Here is an 18244-nt window from a genome sequence, read left to right on the forward strand (position 1 = left end):
TATAAGTGAATGAATATATTCCTGGAGAAGTCAGTCAATATTTTGGAAATGGGCTAAAACAAGCTTCCTAAAACAAAGGTCACTAAACATTTTCTATAAAGAGCCAGATAGTAAATATTTTAGGTTTTGTGAGACATGTAGTCTCTGTTGTAGTTACTCTACCTTGCCATTGTAGCACAGTCCTAGATTAAAAACAATGTCTTGTCCACATTTCAATAAAATTTTATTTACAGAGGCTAAAATTAGATTTTCATATAATTTTCACATGTCAAGTAATATTTTTAAAAATATTTTAAACAATTTAAAAATTTTAAAACTATTTTTGGCCCACAGGCTATACAAAATAAATGGTGGAACACATTAGGCCAGAATTCACCAACCCCTGAAGTAATACATAATGATTAACAAACATAAGAAATTAGAAAAAAGTGAAAAGAGCCTATAAAATAGAAATATTTGGCAAAAAACAGTAATAAAGTAAAAAAGTATTTATTTTGTAATGTGTCTCAGCATTTTCAATAGTCTAACAAAATTTTCTAATTAATATAGATTGGTAGGACTTTATCTAATTAAAATTACCTTTATGCTAAGGAATTAGCTACCAAGTCAAACAGGAATTGAAAATCAACTTATTTTTTTTTCAAATTTATATGTCATTTTAAGTGTACAATTTGATTGATGAATTTTGACAAATGTGTATATCCATGTAACCATTTCAGATTATTAGTTTTCATAAATGGTCTTCTGAGAATTTGGGAAGCGCAACATTTTATCTAGAAATCAATTTTGGGATGATTAACCTCTTAAATTATCTCTCAGTTTAGGTCTTTAATTTTTCTTAAAAATATTTTATAAGTTTCACAATATAGATCTTGTATGTGTTTTATTAAATTTATCACTAAATTTTTTGATGTCATGATACATTATATTCTAAAAGTATATTTTCTAATTGTTAGTTGCCACCGTATAAAATACATACTTTGAGTTTGAGATTTTTTTGTATTTTTCCATTGCATAACTCTTATATAATTTTCATACACTGGGGTATGGACAGTTTCACTTTGTTCCTCTTCTCAGGAAGCAATATTTAGTCCTTAGCTTATAGGTGCAGTGATAACTGAAAGTAGGAATTCAGTAGTATTTATCTTTTTTCCTCTGTAGTGAAGAAATCAATAATGGCATTTAAAGTAACAATACAAGTGGTAACTATATAGCTAAGATTTGAATGGTCTTTTGATGCATAACTTCTCTACCCTGAAATTAATTCCACGGAACCATAATAGCAGCAGGTAACATTCTGTGTTAGTGACTAGTTGGTACAGGCAGGGCCTCTCCCTCCAGTAGTTTGAGTGTGAGAATTCAGACACACAGCAACACTGTAGTACATATGTACTTTATCTGAGGGTGTAGGGACAGGGATGATGTGACTCTTTCCTCCTTCAGGGTTTTGAGACCTGTCTTAGAAATCAGGAACAAGTCCTCATTCCCCCAGTGTTGAAGATTATAAACACCTGAGAAATGCCAAAGCAAGCACAGAAAGCAAGTTTTATTTAAGAGGACAGAGATAGATTTCTCCAGAGAGAAAAGGGGCCCAGAGCTGGTGCCAGCGGGAGGGGAGTGTCTCACTCTTTTATAGACCCCAGGACCCCCATCTTCTCTTTATTCTCAGGTAGGTGCCTAAGGGCAGGAAGGAGCAACACAGGGGGTAATCCCCCCCCCCCCGCTGTGATCCCCTGAGGTGTTAGTAACCCACTGAGCTGGGAAGTGTGATCCCTGATTTTAAGGACCCAGTGATAACCAGTGGACCCCTATCATTCATTATCTACACAGACTGCCAGGCCTTCTGCCCACTGCCTCAATTTGTTGAGGAATGTGACATTTCCTGTTCCCTCAGGCCAGCTAGGGCTGCAAGCAGATTGCTTTTTGGTAAAGAAAGCATGTGGGGAGTCAGTACAGTAGGATCATTTTATAGAATTATTCTCTTAATCTTGTGTTCCCACCATCCTCATCTATTTTTTCCCTATAGTTTCAAGTAAAACTCCATTTTTTATCTGTTTTATCTTTTTGGCCTTACAGTTTATTTAAAGAAAAAAAATATGTCTATCTCAAAATTCATAAGGCATTCTTTCAAACATGTTCTTAGAGACATGTTCTCAGCTACTGCAGCATCGAATTCAAATGCCCTTAAACTGAACTATCTACTGACGATTTCAGTCACATAAAGGGCCAATATCATATCATTTATTTTCATCAGTATTCTAGATAAAGGAAATGCAATTTTACATCTCGTTCCTAATTGGTGCTAACTTGGCACTGTCAATATCCAAATTGGAAAGAAATCAGATAAATTATATGAAAAGTCATTTAGAAACAAAATGAAACTTAACAGAATTAGAATTTAGGACAGAGGGCAATCACAACCAAAATGGAAACAGAGTTCATAGGCAATAGCAGTATAAAAAATAAAATTTAAGCAAGTCATCCTTAATTCAATAATCCTGTGTTTAAAATGGGTTACAAACAAGACAAAGATGGTTATTCTAGCAGTAGAAATGACTCATGAGAACAACTCTTCTACTTTATCTGATCGGACAGTTTTTAATTGTGTCACTTGAAAAGTTTTTTGAAAATTAAATAAGAACTAGAGAAGAACACAAAATATTAAATTATTCCTGTGAGAAAAGTTAACAGAAATGGAAGTATTTATCTTGAAAAAGAACTGACCACAGGGAAAAAATTACTGCCTTCGAAGGCTATTAATAATTATAATAAATTGCTCTCCTGCCCTACAGAGGACCACTGTATATGAGATACATGGCAAGATAATTTGATTCATTATACACAAGTCATCTTGATAATAAGAAAAAAAAATTTTAATACTGGAACATCTAGCTAAAAGAGGTTATGACATTTTTTTTTTTATCCCTAGACAACTTTAGCAAGACAATATGCATTCTCTACCTTGATTCTTACATACTGTTTCAATGGTATATCTTCTCAATGTGTGCACAGGGATAGTGAAAATGTAGGGTTTCATCCCGGTAAGACAATTTCCTAAAGATCATGTCTTCTTCACACTTTAGTGCTTCTCTCCTTGACTCACTTATCCTCCCATTGTACTTATCCTCAGTACAATGTTCCTCAGCTAATGATGGTTCCTAATAAACCCACTGTAAACTCAAAATATCATCTAAGCCGAAACTGCATTTAATGTACCTAACCTACTGAATATTAAGATTAGCAACATAGTACACCCTAGAGTACCTGCTATATAGCTTCATGAGTGGGTAGCTGACCTGGAGCTGCAGCTTTGTGCAGCTACTCAACATCATAAGTGTATGATATCACATATTGTTAGTCAAGGAAAAGATCAAACTTCAAAGTATGACTTCTACTGAATACATGTAGTTTTCACAACATTGTAAAACAAACAAAAAAAATTAGAGAACAATTTGGGGTTTCTTTCTAATATCTATAACTGGTTTGCTTTCAGGTTTTCCCAAGTCCTGATGTGCTAAATCCCATATCTTGACACTTAACCATTGTTCTGCAGACTCTTTCACCTGCCCTGCCAGGTCCTACATTGTCAATCCTTTTCTTTACAAGGTTCATAGATGACCCCATGTGTATGGACTTCTCAGTGTCACCTAACTGTGACATTCACGTCTATCAGCTACTATTGATAAATTACCTGATACATTACCCCATATGTTCTTGGCACTTTTACTTTCATCTTACAGTCTTACTAGTAGTTAAGTCCTGAAGTTTTCAAATGAAACTCTATTCATCCTTACAAATTACACTCAACAGGCCTGCTGAATTTTCTAACTCCAAGCACCTGCCACCCTGCCTGAGGGTTGCTTTCTTTGGCCACAAGAACTTGTCTGGTTCTGAGCATAAGACCCAGGTACCACCCCTGAGAATAGCACTTAATCAAGAATGAATAAGTGGATAAGTCTCCAGATCTTGATCACCTTGGGTGAAATAATTCTGAGGTGTGTACTACAGCATCTCCCAGAGTTCACCAGCAGGATCAGCCCAAATTACCTGTAGTGATTCATAAGGAAAACTTATTGGTTTCCTTCCTATCCTAGTCTCACTCTTATTTGCTCCTAAATACACTACTAACAACATAAATCCTTACCTGAGGGTCTGCATTCAGGTGAACCCATTGTAAGACTTAATATCTTATATATGCATTTTTTAAGGTCCTATGTTGTTTCATTACAAACACTTAAATTAATTTACATAGACATTTGAGTAAAAACATGATTTTGGTCTGTATATATACATTGTGCCTGCAGTAAATGTGTACATTCACACCCCTGGGAATGTGGCATGAATTTTCTTAAATAGACAACTCCCAGATTGGGAAAGTTGAAGAGTCCTGGTGGCTCCAGGTAAGATTTCTTACAGAACACTCTGATTCTGTGATATAGGAAGAGAAGATTTGGCTATAGAAATACACTGTTTAAACATACTTCCTTGTCAATTCCAGTGTAGTAATAGGAAAGATACTTGCCATTTGTTAGAGAACAGAAAGCAAATTACTTGATATTTTTCTCTTTGCCTCCTGAGCATGCCATGAGACACTTGTAGACGATGCATCTTATCATTTCTGCACATGCTGCAGCTAATATGCTCATTTACATAAGTTATAACCAAATACATAAGTAAAATTGTAGTTTGTGACAGTAGATCTGACTTTGGGGATACATACAAATTTCTGAGGTTCTAATGGATTTCAGCATTGACATTAGAGAATAGAATAAGATATTTCTTGCAACCATTCAAGCATTCCAGATGGTGAAGAATGGGAAATAATTCAAGGAAAGTAAAGCCAACTTACCCGAATCATCATGACAGAACATCTGATGTCATGAATTGTATCATAGATCTTCTTTGAGATATCCACAAATTGATTATCATCAAACACATTCAGGGAGTTCTTGTTTAAGGCTTCCAAGGCGACATTCACTTGTGTTACAAACTCAGGAATTACTATTAAAATAAATAAGAGAAGATTGTCTTTGTAATTATAGGTTTCTATAATTTCTAGGAATGTAGGGTTGTATTTTTAAACAAGTTAGTTTATTAACTGACACTTAATAATTTTTAAATATAGAGATAAAAAACATTTTGGCAGGATTTTCTTGGATCTCTGAAAAGTACAAGGTATCAAAGACAATGAAACACATATTTGTAGAAATATTTTAAAATTATCTATCCCTTTCATGTCATTTTTGTTTTTCACCAAGACTGAGACTACGTATTCAATTATCCTATTCAATTTAAATCTCAAGCAGTTACAAAAAGAAATTGGTATGAAAAACAGAAATGTAAACATAAAGATATTTAAAGAAATAATCTTAATTTCTAAACAGAAGAAACTTTATAGGTACTAATTCTGTCATAAAAGCAATAAAGACACTGTTAATATTCTTTTGGTAAGATGTTTTCCATATAATCAAAATATTATTGAAAGAGATTGGTAATGTCATAGGCAAACTATTTCTAAAACGGCACAACATTCAGTATAGGTACCAACGTTATCAGCAAAACCAATATGTGGATTGGTCTCTTTTTTTAAAAAAAGTAAAGTTTCCAAATAAGTATCCAATAAAAAAATATTTCCAAGTTTAAAAACAATAACATTTATTAATCTCTCATTAGATGTAGGGTACTTTTCTAAACCTTCAACCTGGTTTAAATCGTAAAATAACCCCATTATAAGTGTAAGGTTAATAGTTTAACAACTAAGAATGATATAGAGAAATCAAGAATCTTTTTTTACTATTTTTTATTTGTTCTAATGAGTTACACCTGTCAGAAGAATGCATTTTGGCACACCATACCTAAATAGAGTATAACTTCTCATTCTTCTGTTTGCACATGATATAGAGTTGCACTGGTCATGTAATCATATATGCACACAGGGTTATCATGTCCCCTTTATTCTACTATCCTTCCTACTCCCATACCCCTTTCTTCCCTCCCTTCAGTCCCATCTGTCTAATCCAGAGTACCGCTATTCTTCCCTAGACCCCCACCTTATTGATGTGCCTACATCACTGTAGTACGCTGATTTTAATTCCTTGGGGATAAACCGAGGAGTGGGATAACTGGGTCAAATGGTGGTTCCATTCCAAGTTTTCTGAGGAAACTTCATACTGCTTTCCAGAGTGGTTGTATCAACTTCCAGGCCCACCAACAGCATATGAATGTACCTTTTTTCCCCACATCCTTGCCTTGTTGCTTGCATTCTTGATAATTGCTGTTCTGACTGGAGTCTCAGGGTAATTTTAGAATCTCAGTGTAATTTTAATTTGCATTTCTCTAATTGCTAGAGAGGTTAACATTTTTTTCATATGCTTGTCGATTAACTGTATTTCTTCTTCTGTGAAGTATCTGTTCAGTTCCTTAGCCCTTTTATTGATTAGGTCATTTTTTTTTTTTGGTGTTAAGTTTTTTAGTTCTTTATACATCCTATCTGAGATGCAGGTAGCAAAGATTTTCTCCCATGCGGTAGGCTCTCTCTTAACATTATTGATTGTTTCTTTGGCTGTGAAGTTAAGTCCCCACTCCCCTTTATTAGTTCATCCACCTTGTGGAGAAGCTTCCTGTTTGCTGTCTTTCTTGGTTTCACAACACCAAGCAGCCAGGAAAGCAACCTGCCTCTATTCTGCCTTCTTGAAAACCCCATGAAATCAAGAATCTTCCCTGATTCATTTTGCTACTATGTAGCAGAAGAGAGATTTGAACTCAGACTGCTAAAATTCAGAGTTTAAACCCTTAATTACTATGTTATATCAAGGAAACCTCTGACATGTGAAGATGTAGGATTGAAAACTAATTTTTAGAACAATGATTCTAAACCTGGAAAATAAAAAAATTTTAACCAGTATACCAATATAGATAAATATTGTTTTTTCCTATATTCAAATCTCTTTCTGTATCATACTATCTCTTGCAATCCTACCTGCCATGTTCGTGATATGGGGAAATATTAGTGGCATATATGAGTACTCACATTGTCTAGGCCCCTATTTCCTCCACTTAGTAAATGTATCATCTACACCTTATTTCTTAGTCACTGTACCTGCTAGTATTATCCACTGTACTTCCTTCTTCTGTCCTTTCCCTAGGCACACTGCCCAATAAAAAGTAACATCTAACTAGATGTGTCTATTAAAAATTAAATTTGCAAACTTTAAATGAAATTTAAAATTCAGTTCCTCAGTTACACTCAGCCCATTTTAAATGTTTAGTTGATCCATGTATAAACTTCCATTTTGAGGGGTAGAAATAGGGCTATTATCACAGAAACATATATTGGCTAATACTATAGTATAGTACGATTCCATCAAATCACTCTTACTTTCAATGAACAAGATAACAGATCCAGGGAGGAAGAAAACTCACATCATTTTTCTGAGAATAAAGAGTCCCAAACCACAGCTCTCAGCTACATGGATATGATTTCCAAAGACTCTCTAATCCAGACCTGTTCTTTGAATGCCAGAAGAGCCACTGCAACTTTCCATTGCAAAATTCTGTCTGAATTTTTTATAACACCTCAAACCCATCCCATATAAATCTAAATGTGTTATTTTCTACACAGAAAACCTAGTTTTCTCCTACTATGTTTATCTTAACCCATTTACTATTGTTAATAACACAATACTATACAGTGGATGAGTTAAAAGAAAAGAAGCTCGTGGTTTTGGTCTGAGATCAAGAGACCACATGTAGTGATGGTTTCCTTGGTGGCAATCCCTGAAGTGACACATGCCAGAGAATGTGAGAGACGGGGACCATGTGAGACACCTGGTCCAAGTGGCTTCACAGCAGACCCACTCTCAAGATAACATATGAGCTCACTAATCCACTAGTGAGCAGTTTAATGGACTAACATACTCATAAGGACAGAACCTTGAATTGACTCTTTAAAATTCCATTTGGTCCTATCTCTTAATAACTCATTATGGGAATTGCATTTCAACATGAGTTTTACAGGGAAGAAACCATATTCAAACATAGCATTGCTCTATTTTTATGCCCAGTCTGCTCATGAAAAAGACCCAGTGTTTTCTTTGATCTCCTCCTGCTCTGCTTTCCCTCCTATATCCAGATGCCCACTAAATGCAATCCTCTCTACCACAATAATGTCCTAAATCCATTGCCAATTTTTAGTCCCACTTCCTCTAGCATCATCATCTTTTCAAGTCCACACCATCGTCCATCCCCTGCCTAAATTCTGCTCATTCTTCAGACTTGTTTTATGTATCAATTTATCAATGGAACCCATTCTTAGCATTAAATACAATAATATTTGCCACGAAACACTCACTAAATTATTTCATGATTGAGTCATGACACATTTTAAATAGTTCCTTAAATTTACATGTTTATATCTGATATACCTAACTAAGCTTGTAGTAAATAACTGAGTGCATTAAGGGAATATAATTAAAGGAATGAATAGAATATCTAACAGCCAGAAAAAAAAAAAAGTGTAGCTTATGTTTAACTTGCATTTCATTGAGTTACATTTTTCTCATGTAGGGAAGCTTCAAAAGTATATGTATTCAGGTTTACAGAAACAACCAAACATATTATATGAGTTAATTTTTACTTGTGGTTGTGCTGAGAGAAAAGAGAACTCTTAAGGAGCTATGTCCAGCCAAGTTCTGGCATGAACAGCAAATCACCCACCAAAACCACCACTTTCTTTGACATCCTTTATTAACTCTAAACACATAGTTTAGCACAAAGAGATGCGGTATCAACCACTGTCATGGCCTGTTGTTTGCAAAACTTTATTTGTAATCATCCTTACAAAAAGTATTTTTCTCATATCCCAACAAGTGTGCAACAAAAAAATTCTATCAATACCTTGAGAAAACTCATTTCCACAGGAGCAAAACTGCTCCCATCTTCTTCCCATGGCAATTTTGGCCAAAGAAAAGAAATAATAAAAACATAAAGTCATGTAAACATCTAGATTTCACTGCATGAGATAAGGTGAGAAAAACTTAGGATATATTAAGGAAAACAGAACAAAACATTTTAATTATTGCAAAATGATTTCATTTTAACTCCTCTAGGGTCCTTTTATTAATAAGTTAATATTAGTTCCAATTAAAATAAAATCTTTCACAAGCAAATGTTTAATTCTGAAGTACAGATGGAAAATACAACTTTTTTTACTCTAACTACATAAATGAACTATTCGAAGCTGATATGTAATACATTTCTCATTTCATTAGCTTAAACATCAGCTGCTAGTATGCTTTACTTACACTGTGGACATATGGTTGCATGGATCAAACTAGGAGTGAATTTTTTTAATGCTTTCAAGAAAACACAAAGTGAATATAATGAAGTAGCCAGTTAATGATAATTTAGAAGTTTTAACAAATTGACAAAGCTGTCTTCAATCCATAATCTACTCAGGTTTCAAAAAAATAAGGTTTGCACATAATATACAGTCATGCTTTACAATCATTGCTTAAAAAGGAGTATATATTAAACAAATTCATTCTAACCAATTGAAATGCTAGGTAGGATAAACCGTTTTGAACTTTGAAGGATAGATTTATGAAATAAAGGTGGCCTTTGGGACAATATATCTGAGTCAAAAAAAGGATCTTGTCTATTGATATGACAAATTCTAAACCAGTTCAGAATTCCTGAAGTCTATACCTTCTCAATTACCTTTATTCAGAATATACACAATGATAGGTAGCATTCATTACATCAAATCAGCGCTGTGCTAAGCATTTAATATGCATGTCTAATTTAATACTTACAGCAGCCCTGTGAGGCAGGAACTATTACTATACTGATTTAACCGATGAGGAAACTGAGGTCACATAACTAATAAGTGAAGGGCAGGTAATTGAGACTAAAAAGCATGCTCTCTGAACCCTAAAGCTGCACTGCCTCCTTTTAATAAGTGAAATCCTTGGGGCTTCTGAATTGCAGTGCTCCTGGGGAAATTAATGTTAATTTTCTGACAATGAGGTTAACAGACCTATAGAGGCAAATTCTCCTAAGCCTTGAGCCTCTCTCTAGTACTAACCCAAGAATATTTTATCCCTTCATAATCCTTGCTAAATTTATTATGTGCATTTGAAAGTAGATGAGGGTATATAATTATCAAATTAAATAGGTCAGTAAAGAATTCAGACTCATTACAGGTAATGATCTGAAATGATGTCACCAAGTTATGTTTTCTATCATTAATAAAACAGATTAAAATATTTCTAATTATGTTATTATCTTTGAAAATTACTAATGATAGAGAAATTCGCCTTTGAAAGTTCACATAATGCTAAGTCATCATTTCTTTATATTATGTTAAGCAACTGGGAATGAATTAATAATAGTGAAAACTACAATTAAGCATATGAATGACTTCTATAAATACTTCATACCCTTCATTTTTCCCTGTATTGAACACTTATTATTGTGGTTCATATTTATTTAATATTTAGAGAACTAATGTTGTATAACAGAAATGTGTTTGGTACCTCACAGATTATAGATCATAAAACTCCATGGGGAGGATCTCATCACTTTTCAAATGATGTGTCATAAAGGACTGACTCACTCTGATCATTTATGACACATCACACGGTTAACAAGAGCAGCACTTCTGACCTTTCTATTATTTCCTGCCTGTACCTTTCAAGCATCTGGAATATCTCTAAAATGAGAGAAATAAAATAAAAAAGAGAAAGAATTTTAAGATCCATAGCTTCCTGAAGCTGATACTATATATATATATATTTTTCCCCTTCTGGCAGAGATATTTTTCTACATATGAAAGTCTGAACACTTAATTAGCTTGAGTGTCCACCTTCGGATCTGTCCAGTGACTTAGAAACTTCTTTCCCTGGAGCTTGATCTTTAAACCATATGTTAATATTAATAAGTCATATTTCTTGATTTAAATATTTTAGAAGTTTATCTAATGACTTTGTAACCTGAGATAAAAATTTAACTCACACTTTTTCTCAGATCATTTTCCTACTTGTTCACATCACAAAAATGTAAATGAATGTGAATACTTAAATATTTAAAGTTGGTCCTGTGCCAAATAATATGTTGACCTTTGTTCTCTGATATACCTCTTTGTTCTTTGTTTCTAGGGTTTTTGGGAAGATATTGGGAATTGAACTCAGGGGCACTCAAACACTGAGCCATATCCCCAGCCCTATTTCGTATTTTATTTAGAGACAGGGTCTCACTGAGTTGCTTAGCACCTTGCCATTGCTGAGGCTGGCTTTGAACTCGTGATCATCCTATCTCAGCCTCCCAAGCTGCTGGGATTACAGGCTTTGTTTTAGTGGAGTCAATAATTTGACTCTTTATTTTAAAAATGCTTACTTTTTATATTTTTAGTAAGAATTTGCAAATATTTAAATTATAAGTACCAACTGCTATATCATGAAACATCTCAAAATCCATTAATTAAACTCTGACTAGGTGTGATAGCCCTCAAAATGGCCCCCAATGATCCCAGCCTCCTGATATCAAGTCTCTGAGTATCCTAGCCCACAGTGTATTAGATCTGTATAGCTGACTGAATATAACAGAAGTTAGGTGTGCTACTTCTTGTTTAAACCGACCAACATTGCAGAATCCATCTTGGTCTCTCTCTCTTGCATATTACTTGCTCTAGGAACTTCAGCTGTTATGTTGTAAACTATGGAGAGCCTCATATGATAAGGAAATGTGGTGGCCAGTCAACAATTAGCTAGGATGAGAACACAGGTCAACAGCCGAGTGAATGAACCTGGAAGTAGATCCCTTGCTCCACTCACACCTTTAGACTACTGCAGCCGGAGATGATATCCTGACTACAATATCATGAGAAATCCTAAGCCAGAACCACTCAAGCTGCTCCTGTATTTCTGATTTTCAGAAAAAAAAAATGAAAATAACTGTTCTTTTAAGCTTCTAAGTTCTGATATAATTTGTTTAGCAAGTAATAATTACTATGCTGAGAGACCTGTAACTTACTTCTTTAAGCATTATAGTTTTACATAGTAGTTAGGTTCATCTTGACAAATTCATACATTTATGGAATTTGATATCAGTTCACATCCTCCTCTCTTCCTCTCCTCCCTGCTCCTATTCTCCTTTCTCTACTGATCTTCCTTTTGCTCATTTGCTTGTTTGTTTATTTATTTATTTATTTGTTTATTTATTTATTTATTTTGTGGTACTGGGGATCGAACTCAGGGCAAGCACTCTACCAGCTGAGCTATCTCCCCAGCCCTATTTGTTTATTTTTGATTGGTTATTTCTACTTATACATAAAGGTAAAATTCCTTGTGGAATATCTATATATGCGCTTATCATAACTTTAAAAAATTCATTATGCATTTCCTCCCCTTTACCATATTGCTTCTCCTGCTCAATCTCCTTCTAACCTACTGATCCTCCCTATATCTTTAAGATATTTGATCCTCCACCCCTTCTTTCCTTTATCTTGCCCTAGCTTCCACATGTAACAGAAAACATTCAATCCTTGATTTTCTGAAACTGGCTTAGTTCACATATCATGATGCTCTCCATTTCCATCTATTTACCAGCAAATTTTACTCTTCTTTATGGCTGAGTAAAACTCCGTTATGTATACACACTACAATTTCATAATCAATTAATCTATTGATGGACCTTTGGGTTGATTCCATAATTTGGCTATTGTGAATTGTGCTGCTATAAACATTGAGGTGGCTGTATTGCTATAGTATGCTGGTTTTAGTTCTTTTGGATAGATACCAAGGAGTATCTATCCAACTGGGTTGTACATAAATAGGTTGTTCCATTTCTAGTTTTTTGAGGAATCTCCATACTGCTTTCCAGAGTGGTTTTACTACACTGTGATCCCACCAGCAATGTATAATTTTTTCCCTTATGGCCTCACCAGAATTTATTATTGTTTGTGTTCTTTATAATTACCATTCTAACTGAAGTTAGATGAAATCATTTTGATTTGCATTTCCTTGATTCCTAGAGATGTTGAACATTTTTTCATGTATTCATTGGCCATTTGTGTTTCTTATTTTGAGAAAAGTCTATTTACTTCTTTTGCCCATTTATTGATTGGGTTATTTGTTATTCTGGTGTTAAGATTTTTTGAGTTCTTTATATATTCTGCATATTAATCCCCTGTCAGAAAAGCAACTGGCAAAGATTTTCTCTCATTCTCTAGGTTCTCTCTTCATGCTCTTATTTCCTTTGCTGTGTAGAAACTTTAATTTGATGGCATCCCACTTATTGATTCTTAGTTTTTCTTGAGTTTAAAGGGTCTTGCTTGTTTAGGAAGTCGGTGCCAGTGCCAAAATGATGGAACATTGACCCTATGTTTTCTTCTAGCACTTGCAAGGTTTCTGGTCTAATTCCTAAGTCTTTGATCCATTTTGATTTGACTTTTGTGCAGAGTGAGAGATAGGGATCAAGAGACCTGTATCATCAATAAGACAATAATTTAGCCTATTCTGGTAGATATGACTTGAATCATAATGTATATTCTCTCATGTCTTGTTTGACTCAACATAAACTTATGTGATTTTTCTCACATTGTTGTGTGTACTATTACATTTTTCATTCTCATTGCTGCATACTATGACATTGTACAACTATAATGCAATTTATTTTTCAATTCTATAGCTAATGGGCATTTGGAAAAATTATAGTATTGGACTGTTATGTATAGTGCTGTTACAAACATCTTAGTGTACTACTGTTTAATAATATTTAAATTACTAAAAATTAAATATAACTAAAAATTTCACCTCCTCCATCATTCTAATCCACCCACCACATGTGGCTACCATATTGGTCAGTGTATACATAGCTCAGATCCATCATCAAAAACAATTATATTGGACATGACTCTTTCAAATTTTTTCAAAGAAAATATTTGATCATCTGTCCTTTGTGGGACAATGATTTAGATGCTGAGTGATAAGGATATCATTTTTGTAAATTTTCTTGTGTACATTTCACTAACATGAGTTATAAACACTTGAAAATCTCTCTTTGGCACCTAAAAATATCATGGCCTATAGAAAAATTGGATAGCAGAGTCTGTCTACTGATAATATTATCAGCTTTGTTGGTCATGACATATTCACCTTATTATAAACACAGATGACTTCCTAGACAAGAAATATAGTTTTGGCTTTAAAATGTTATAAATAATACCTTTTCTGCATTAATTATATTAATCATTTGAAGGTTATGAGATTATAGATTGGCTGAAATTATACTAATTGCAATATATAATAAGATTATCTCAAATTGCAATTCCAACTAATAATTCTTATTCTAATAGAACTTTAAATTATTTTTAATGAGTTATAATATTACAGTAAAAGATTATGATTTTACTTTTCCTAAATTGGCTGAATTCCCCGTGGTTCATAATAACTTCCTATATGTAGGGGCACCAGATGAATTTTTTTAAAAAACAAGTTCATTTTACTTTGTATTTGACATTCATTTATCTTCAATCTTTCTACTATTACAATCAATATCTTCATACTTCAGGGAACCCAAATTAATATGTTTCAATATATAACTATGTTTAATTCATGCAATAGATACTTTTCTAGAATGTTGAATAGAAATTGCTTATGAACTCCTTTAGTGACATTCTGGTGTACTGAATCATTCCTTTTACTAATATTTGTCGAAAAAATGAAAAACCCCTCATTTTTTAAATTCATTTTATATTGTAAACAAATAAGATACATCTTGTTTCTCTGTTTGTACATGAAGTAAAGGCATACCATTTGTGTAATCATACATTTACCTAGGATAAGAGTTTTTGATTCATTCTGTTTTTTTTTTTCTTCCCCCCACCCCTCCCACCCCTCTTTTCCCTCTATACAGTCCCTCCTTCCTCCATTCTTGCCCCCCTCCTACCCCCATTATGTGTCATCATCTGCTTATCAGCAAGATCATTCGTCCTTTGGTTTTTTGAGATTGGCTTATCTCAGCATATTCTCCAATTTCATCCATTTGCCTGCAAATGCCATAATTTTATTATTCTTTATAACTGAGTAATTTTCCATTGTGTGTGTATATATATATATATATATGTATATATATATATATATATATCACAGTTTCTTTATCCATTCATCAATTGAAGGGCATCTAGGTTGGTTCCACAATCTGGCTATGGTGAATTGAGCGGCTATGAACTTTGTTGTGACTGTATCTCTGTAGTATGCTGATTTTAAGTCCTTTGGATATAGGCCAAGGAGTGGGATACCTGGGTCAAATGGTGGTTCCAAACAAAGTTTTCTAAGGAGTCTCCACACTGCTTTCCAGAGTAGCTGCACTAATTTGCAGCCCCACCAGCAATGTATGAGTGTACCTTTTTCTCCACATCCTCGCCAACACCTATTGTTGCTTGTATTCTTGATAATCACCATTCTAATTGGGGTGGAATCTAAGGGTAGTTTTGATTTGCATTTCTCTTATTACTAAAGATGTTGAACATTTTTTTAATGTATCTGTTGATTGCTTGTAGATCTTCTTCTGTGAAGTGTCTGTTCATATCCTTAGCCCATTTGTTGATTGGGTTATTTGTATTCTTGGTGTAGAGTTTTTCGAGTTCTTTATATATTCTGGAGATTAGTGCTCTATCTGAAGTATGAGTGGCAAAGATTTTCTCCCACTCTGTAGGCTCCCTCTTTGCATTGTTGATTGCTTCCTTTGCTGAGAGAAAGCTATTTAATTTGAATCTATCCCAGTTGTTGATTCTTGCTTTTATTTCTTGTGCTATGGGAGTCCTGTTAAGGAAGTCTGATCCTAAGCCAACAAGTTGAAGGTTTGGACCTACTTTTTCTTCTATAAGATGCAGGGTCTCTGGTCTGATTCCGAGGTCCTTGATCCGTTTTGAGTTGAGTTTTGTGCAGGGTGAGAGATAGGGGTTTAGTTTCATTCTATTGCATATGGATTTCCAGTTTTCCTAGCACCATTTGTTGAAGAGGCTATCTTTTCTCCATTGCATATTTTTGGCACCTTTGTCTAGTATGAGAAAATTGTATTTATTTAGAAAATCCTCATATTTTAAATGTAGTATGGAAGCTTACTATTTATGGCAATTGAAGTGACTTTTTAGATAAGTACTCACATCCTAATTTTTCTTTCTTAGTAAAACTAAACTTCTACATGTTGATTGACAAAAATTTTAAGCAAATCTACTAAAGAAAATTAATTTATATCTATTCTGTAATATTTTTAAATGGTTACAGAAATCTCCCAAATTTTTGAGTCAATGTAAACTGGTCAGAGGGAAAAAAAGAGAAAGAAAAGGCACTAACCTTCTCTTTGGCAAAAAAAAAGAAACAGGATTATTTCTGTATTCTAGCACAGACATTCTCTGGATCCATATGTCTATTCGTAACTATACATGCTTTTAATCCATGTTCTCTGACTTTATTTGATTATTAGCCAGAAGAAATTTTAACAACAACAACAAAAAAAAAATGGAAAGAAAGGAAGATGGGGATATGGTTACCTGGGTGAATGAAAGGAAGTGAGGACGGTGGGAGAAAAAGATAGGTGGATAGAATCCCCTATCCAAGCATATAATATATCCAAGCATATAATGATGTGTGAATAAGTAGGAAAAGAAAACTAATTTTTATAACTTTCTTGCTTTTCAAAAACAATTCAAGAAATTTTTTAAGAGACAAAGGTTGGGTGTAGTGGTGCATGTCTGTAATCCCAGAGGCTCTAGAGGCTGAGGCAGGAGAATCAAAAGTTCAAATCCAGCCTCAGCAACTTAGTGAGGTCCTGAGTGACTTAGCAAGAGTTTGTCTTAAAATAAAAATGGGCTGGGGATGTGGCTCAGGGGTTAAATACCCTGAGTTCAATCCCTGGTACCAAAAAAAAAAAAAAAAAAAAAAAAAAAAAAAGAAAAGCTTTTTAAACTCTTCGAACAAGCCAATAGATAAGGACCATGTAATCAAAATGGAATCAGAAGCATAACTGCATAAAACGCCCTAAAGTTAAGGGAGAGCAATTAACAATAAAACTGATTTGTTGCATCCTAGGCAAAAATGAAGTAATGAGTTGCCTGGTTCTTAACTCCTAAAAGGAAGCTGAGAACTTAGAAATATTCATTACAAGTAAATTGAAAAGACTTTCCTCAGTACTTTGTTAATAAGAATGACTGGACCACTTATAAATTGCTATCATTGGTTATTAAAGAAGAAGATGAACAGTAGTCTTTATAAGTACTGTTAAAGAAGATGCAAAGGCATTCTTCATAGACTATGTGTTTATTGGCTTTCTATTACTACAAAAAATACCTAAGAAAATCAACTTAAAAAGAAAAAGCTTTATTTTGACTCACAGTTTTGGAAGTATCAGTCCACAGTTACTTGTACCTATCACTTTAGGCCTATGACAAGGCACTGTGTTACATCAGGGAATGCAAGATACAGAAAGTGGCTTACTTCATGGCAGTCAGAAAGAAGAGACTAGAAGGGGCTGGGGTCCCAATAGCCCCTTCAAGAGCATTCCCCCAGTGACCTGTTATCCTCTTACTAGGCCTCACCCATTTAAGGTTCCAAAAACTTTCTAATAGCCCCAACATGAGGATTAAGTCTTTAACAAACAGGTCTTTGAGGAACATTCCTGACTGAAACTACAGCATATTATTTATTTCATAAAATACCAGCGTTATCATCTTCAAAGAGTTAAAGTACTAGAGTCTTGGTTTGTACCTATTTGATATGATAGGATACTATATGAAATAGCAATAGGACAGACGATTTCAATTTTAGAGTAAAATCTAATGCATAAATGAATGAATTATTTCAACAAGGCTTTTGACAGAAATCAAAAATTAATATAAATTGATGTTAATAGTGAATTGTGTCTTGAAAGATGATGATATGTGGTTATCAGGCTAAAGAATTTCCTTATGTTTTAGATAACAGTATTGATAGAACAAATGAATATTTTCTTATGAAAATGAAAATAACTAGTAATTTTGCTTCAGGAAGCCTTGGATCTAGATTAAAAATATATTTATCTATCTAAAAGTAACTACCACATTATGCAATAATTCTGGGTTCCAAGCATACACACATGTATTACCTTGTAAGAATCAGTAACATTGTTAGTGCTTTACCTATGTGAAAGCAGTAATGTGTGGTGGTAAAACATTCAGACTTGTCATCACATTTTCTGGTTGGAGGTT

The 18244-nt window shown here is 33.9% G+C and overlaps 1 protein-coding gene across 4 annotated transcripts in view; it reads right to left on the reverse strand.

Moving 5' to 3' along the window:
- Ctnna3 (catenin alpha 3) overlaps window positions 1–18244 on the reverse strand; it is a 1721400-nt gene that overhangs the window by 333978 nt on the left and 1369178 nt on the right. For all 4 annotated transcript variants that reach the window (XM_047553944.1, XM_047553945.1, XM_047553946.1 and 1 more), the window contains one exon: window positions 4850–5001. In XM_047553944.1, coding sequence (XP_047409900.1) covers window positions 4850–5001 — 152 coding nt within the window. The remainder of the gene's footprint in view (window positions 1–4849; window positions 5002–18244) is intronic.

The sequence above is a fragment of the Sciurus carolinensis genome, chromosome 5, assembly GCF_902686445.1.
Source record: "Sciurus carolinensis chromosome 5, mSciCar1.2, whole genome shotgun sequence".
Classification (NCBI taxonomy): Eukaryota; Metazoa; Chordata; class Mammalia; order Rodentia; family Sciuridae; genus Sciurus; species Sciurus carolinensis.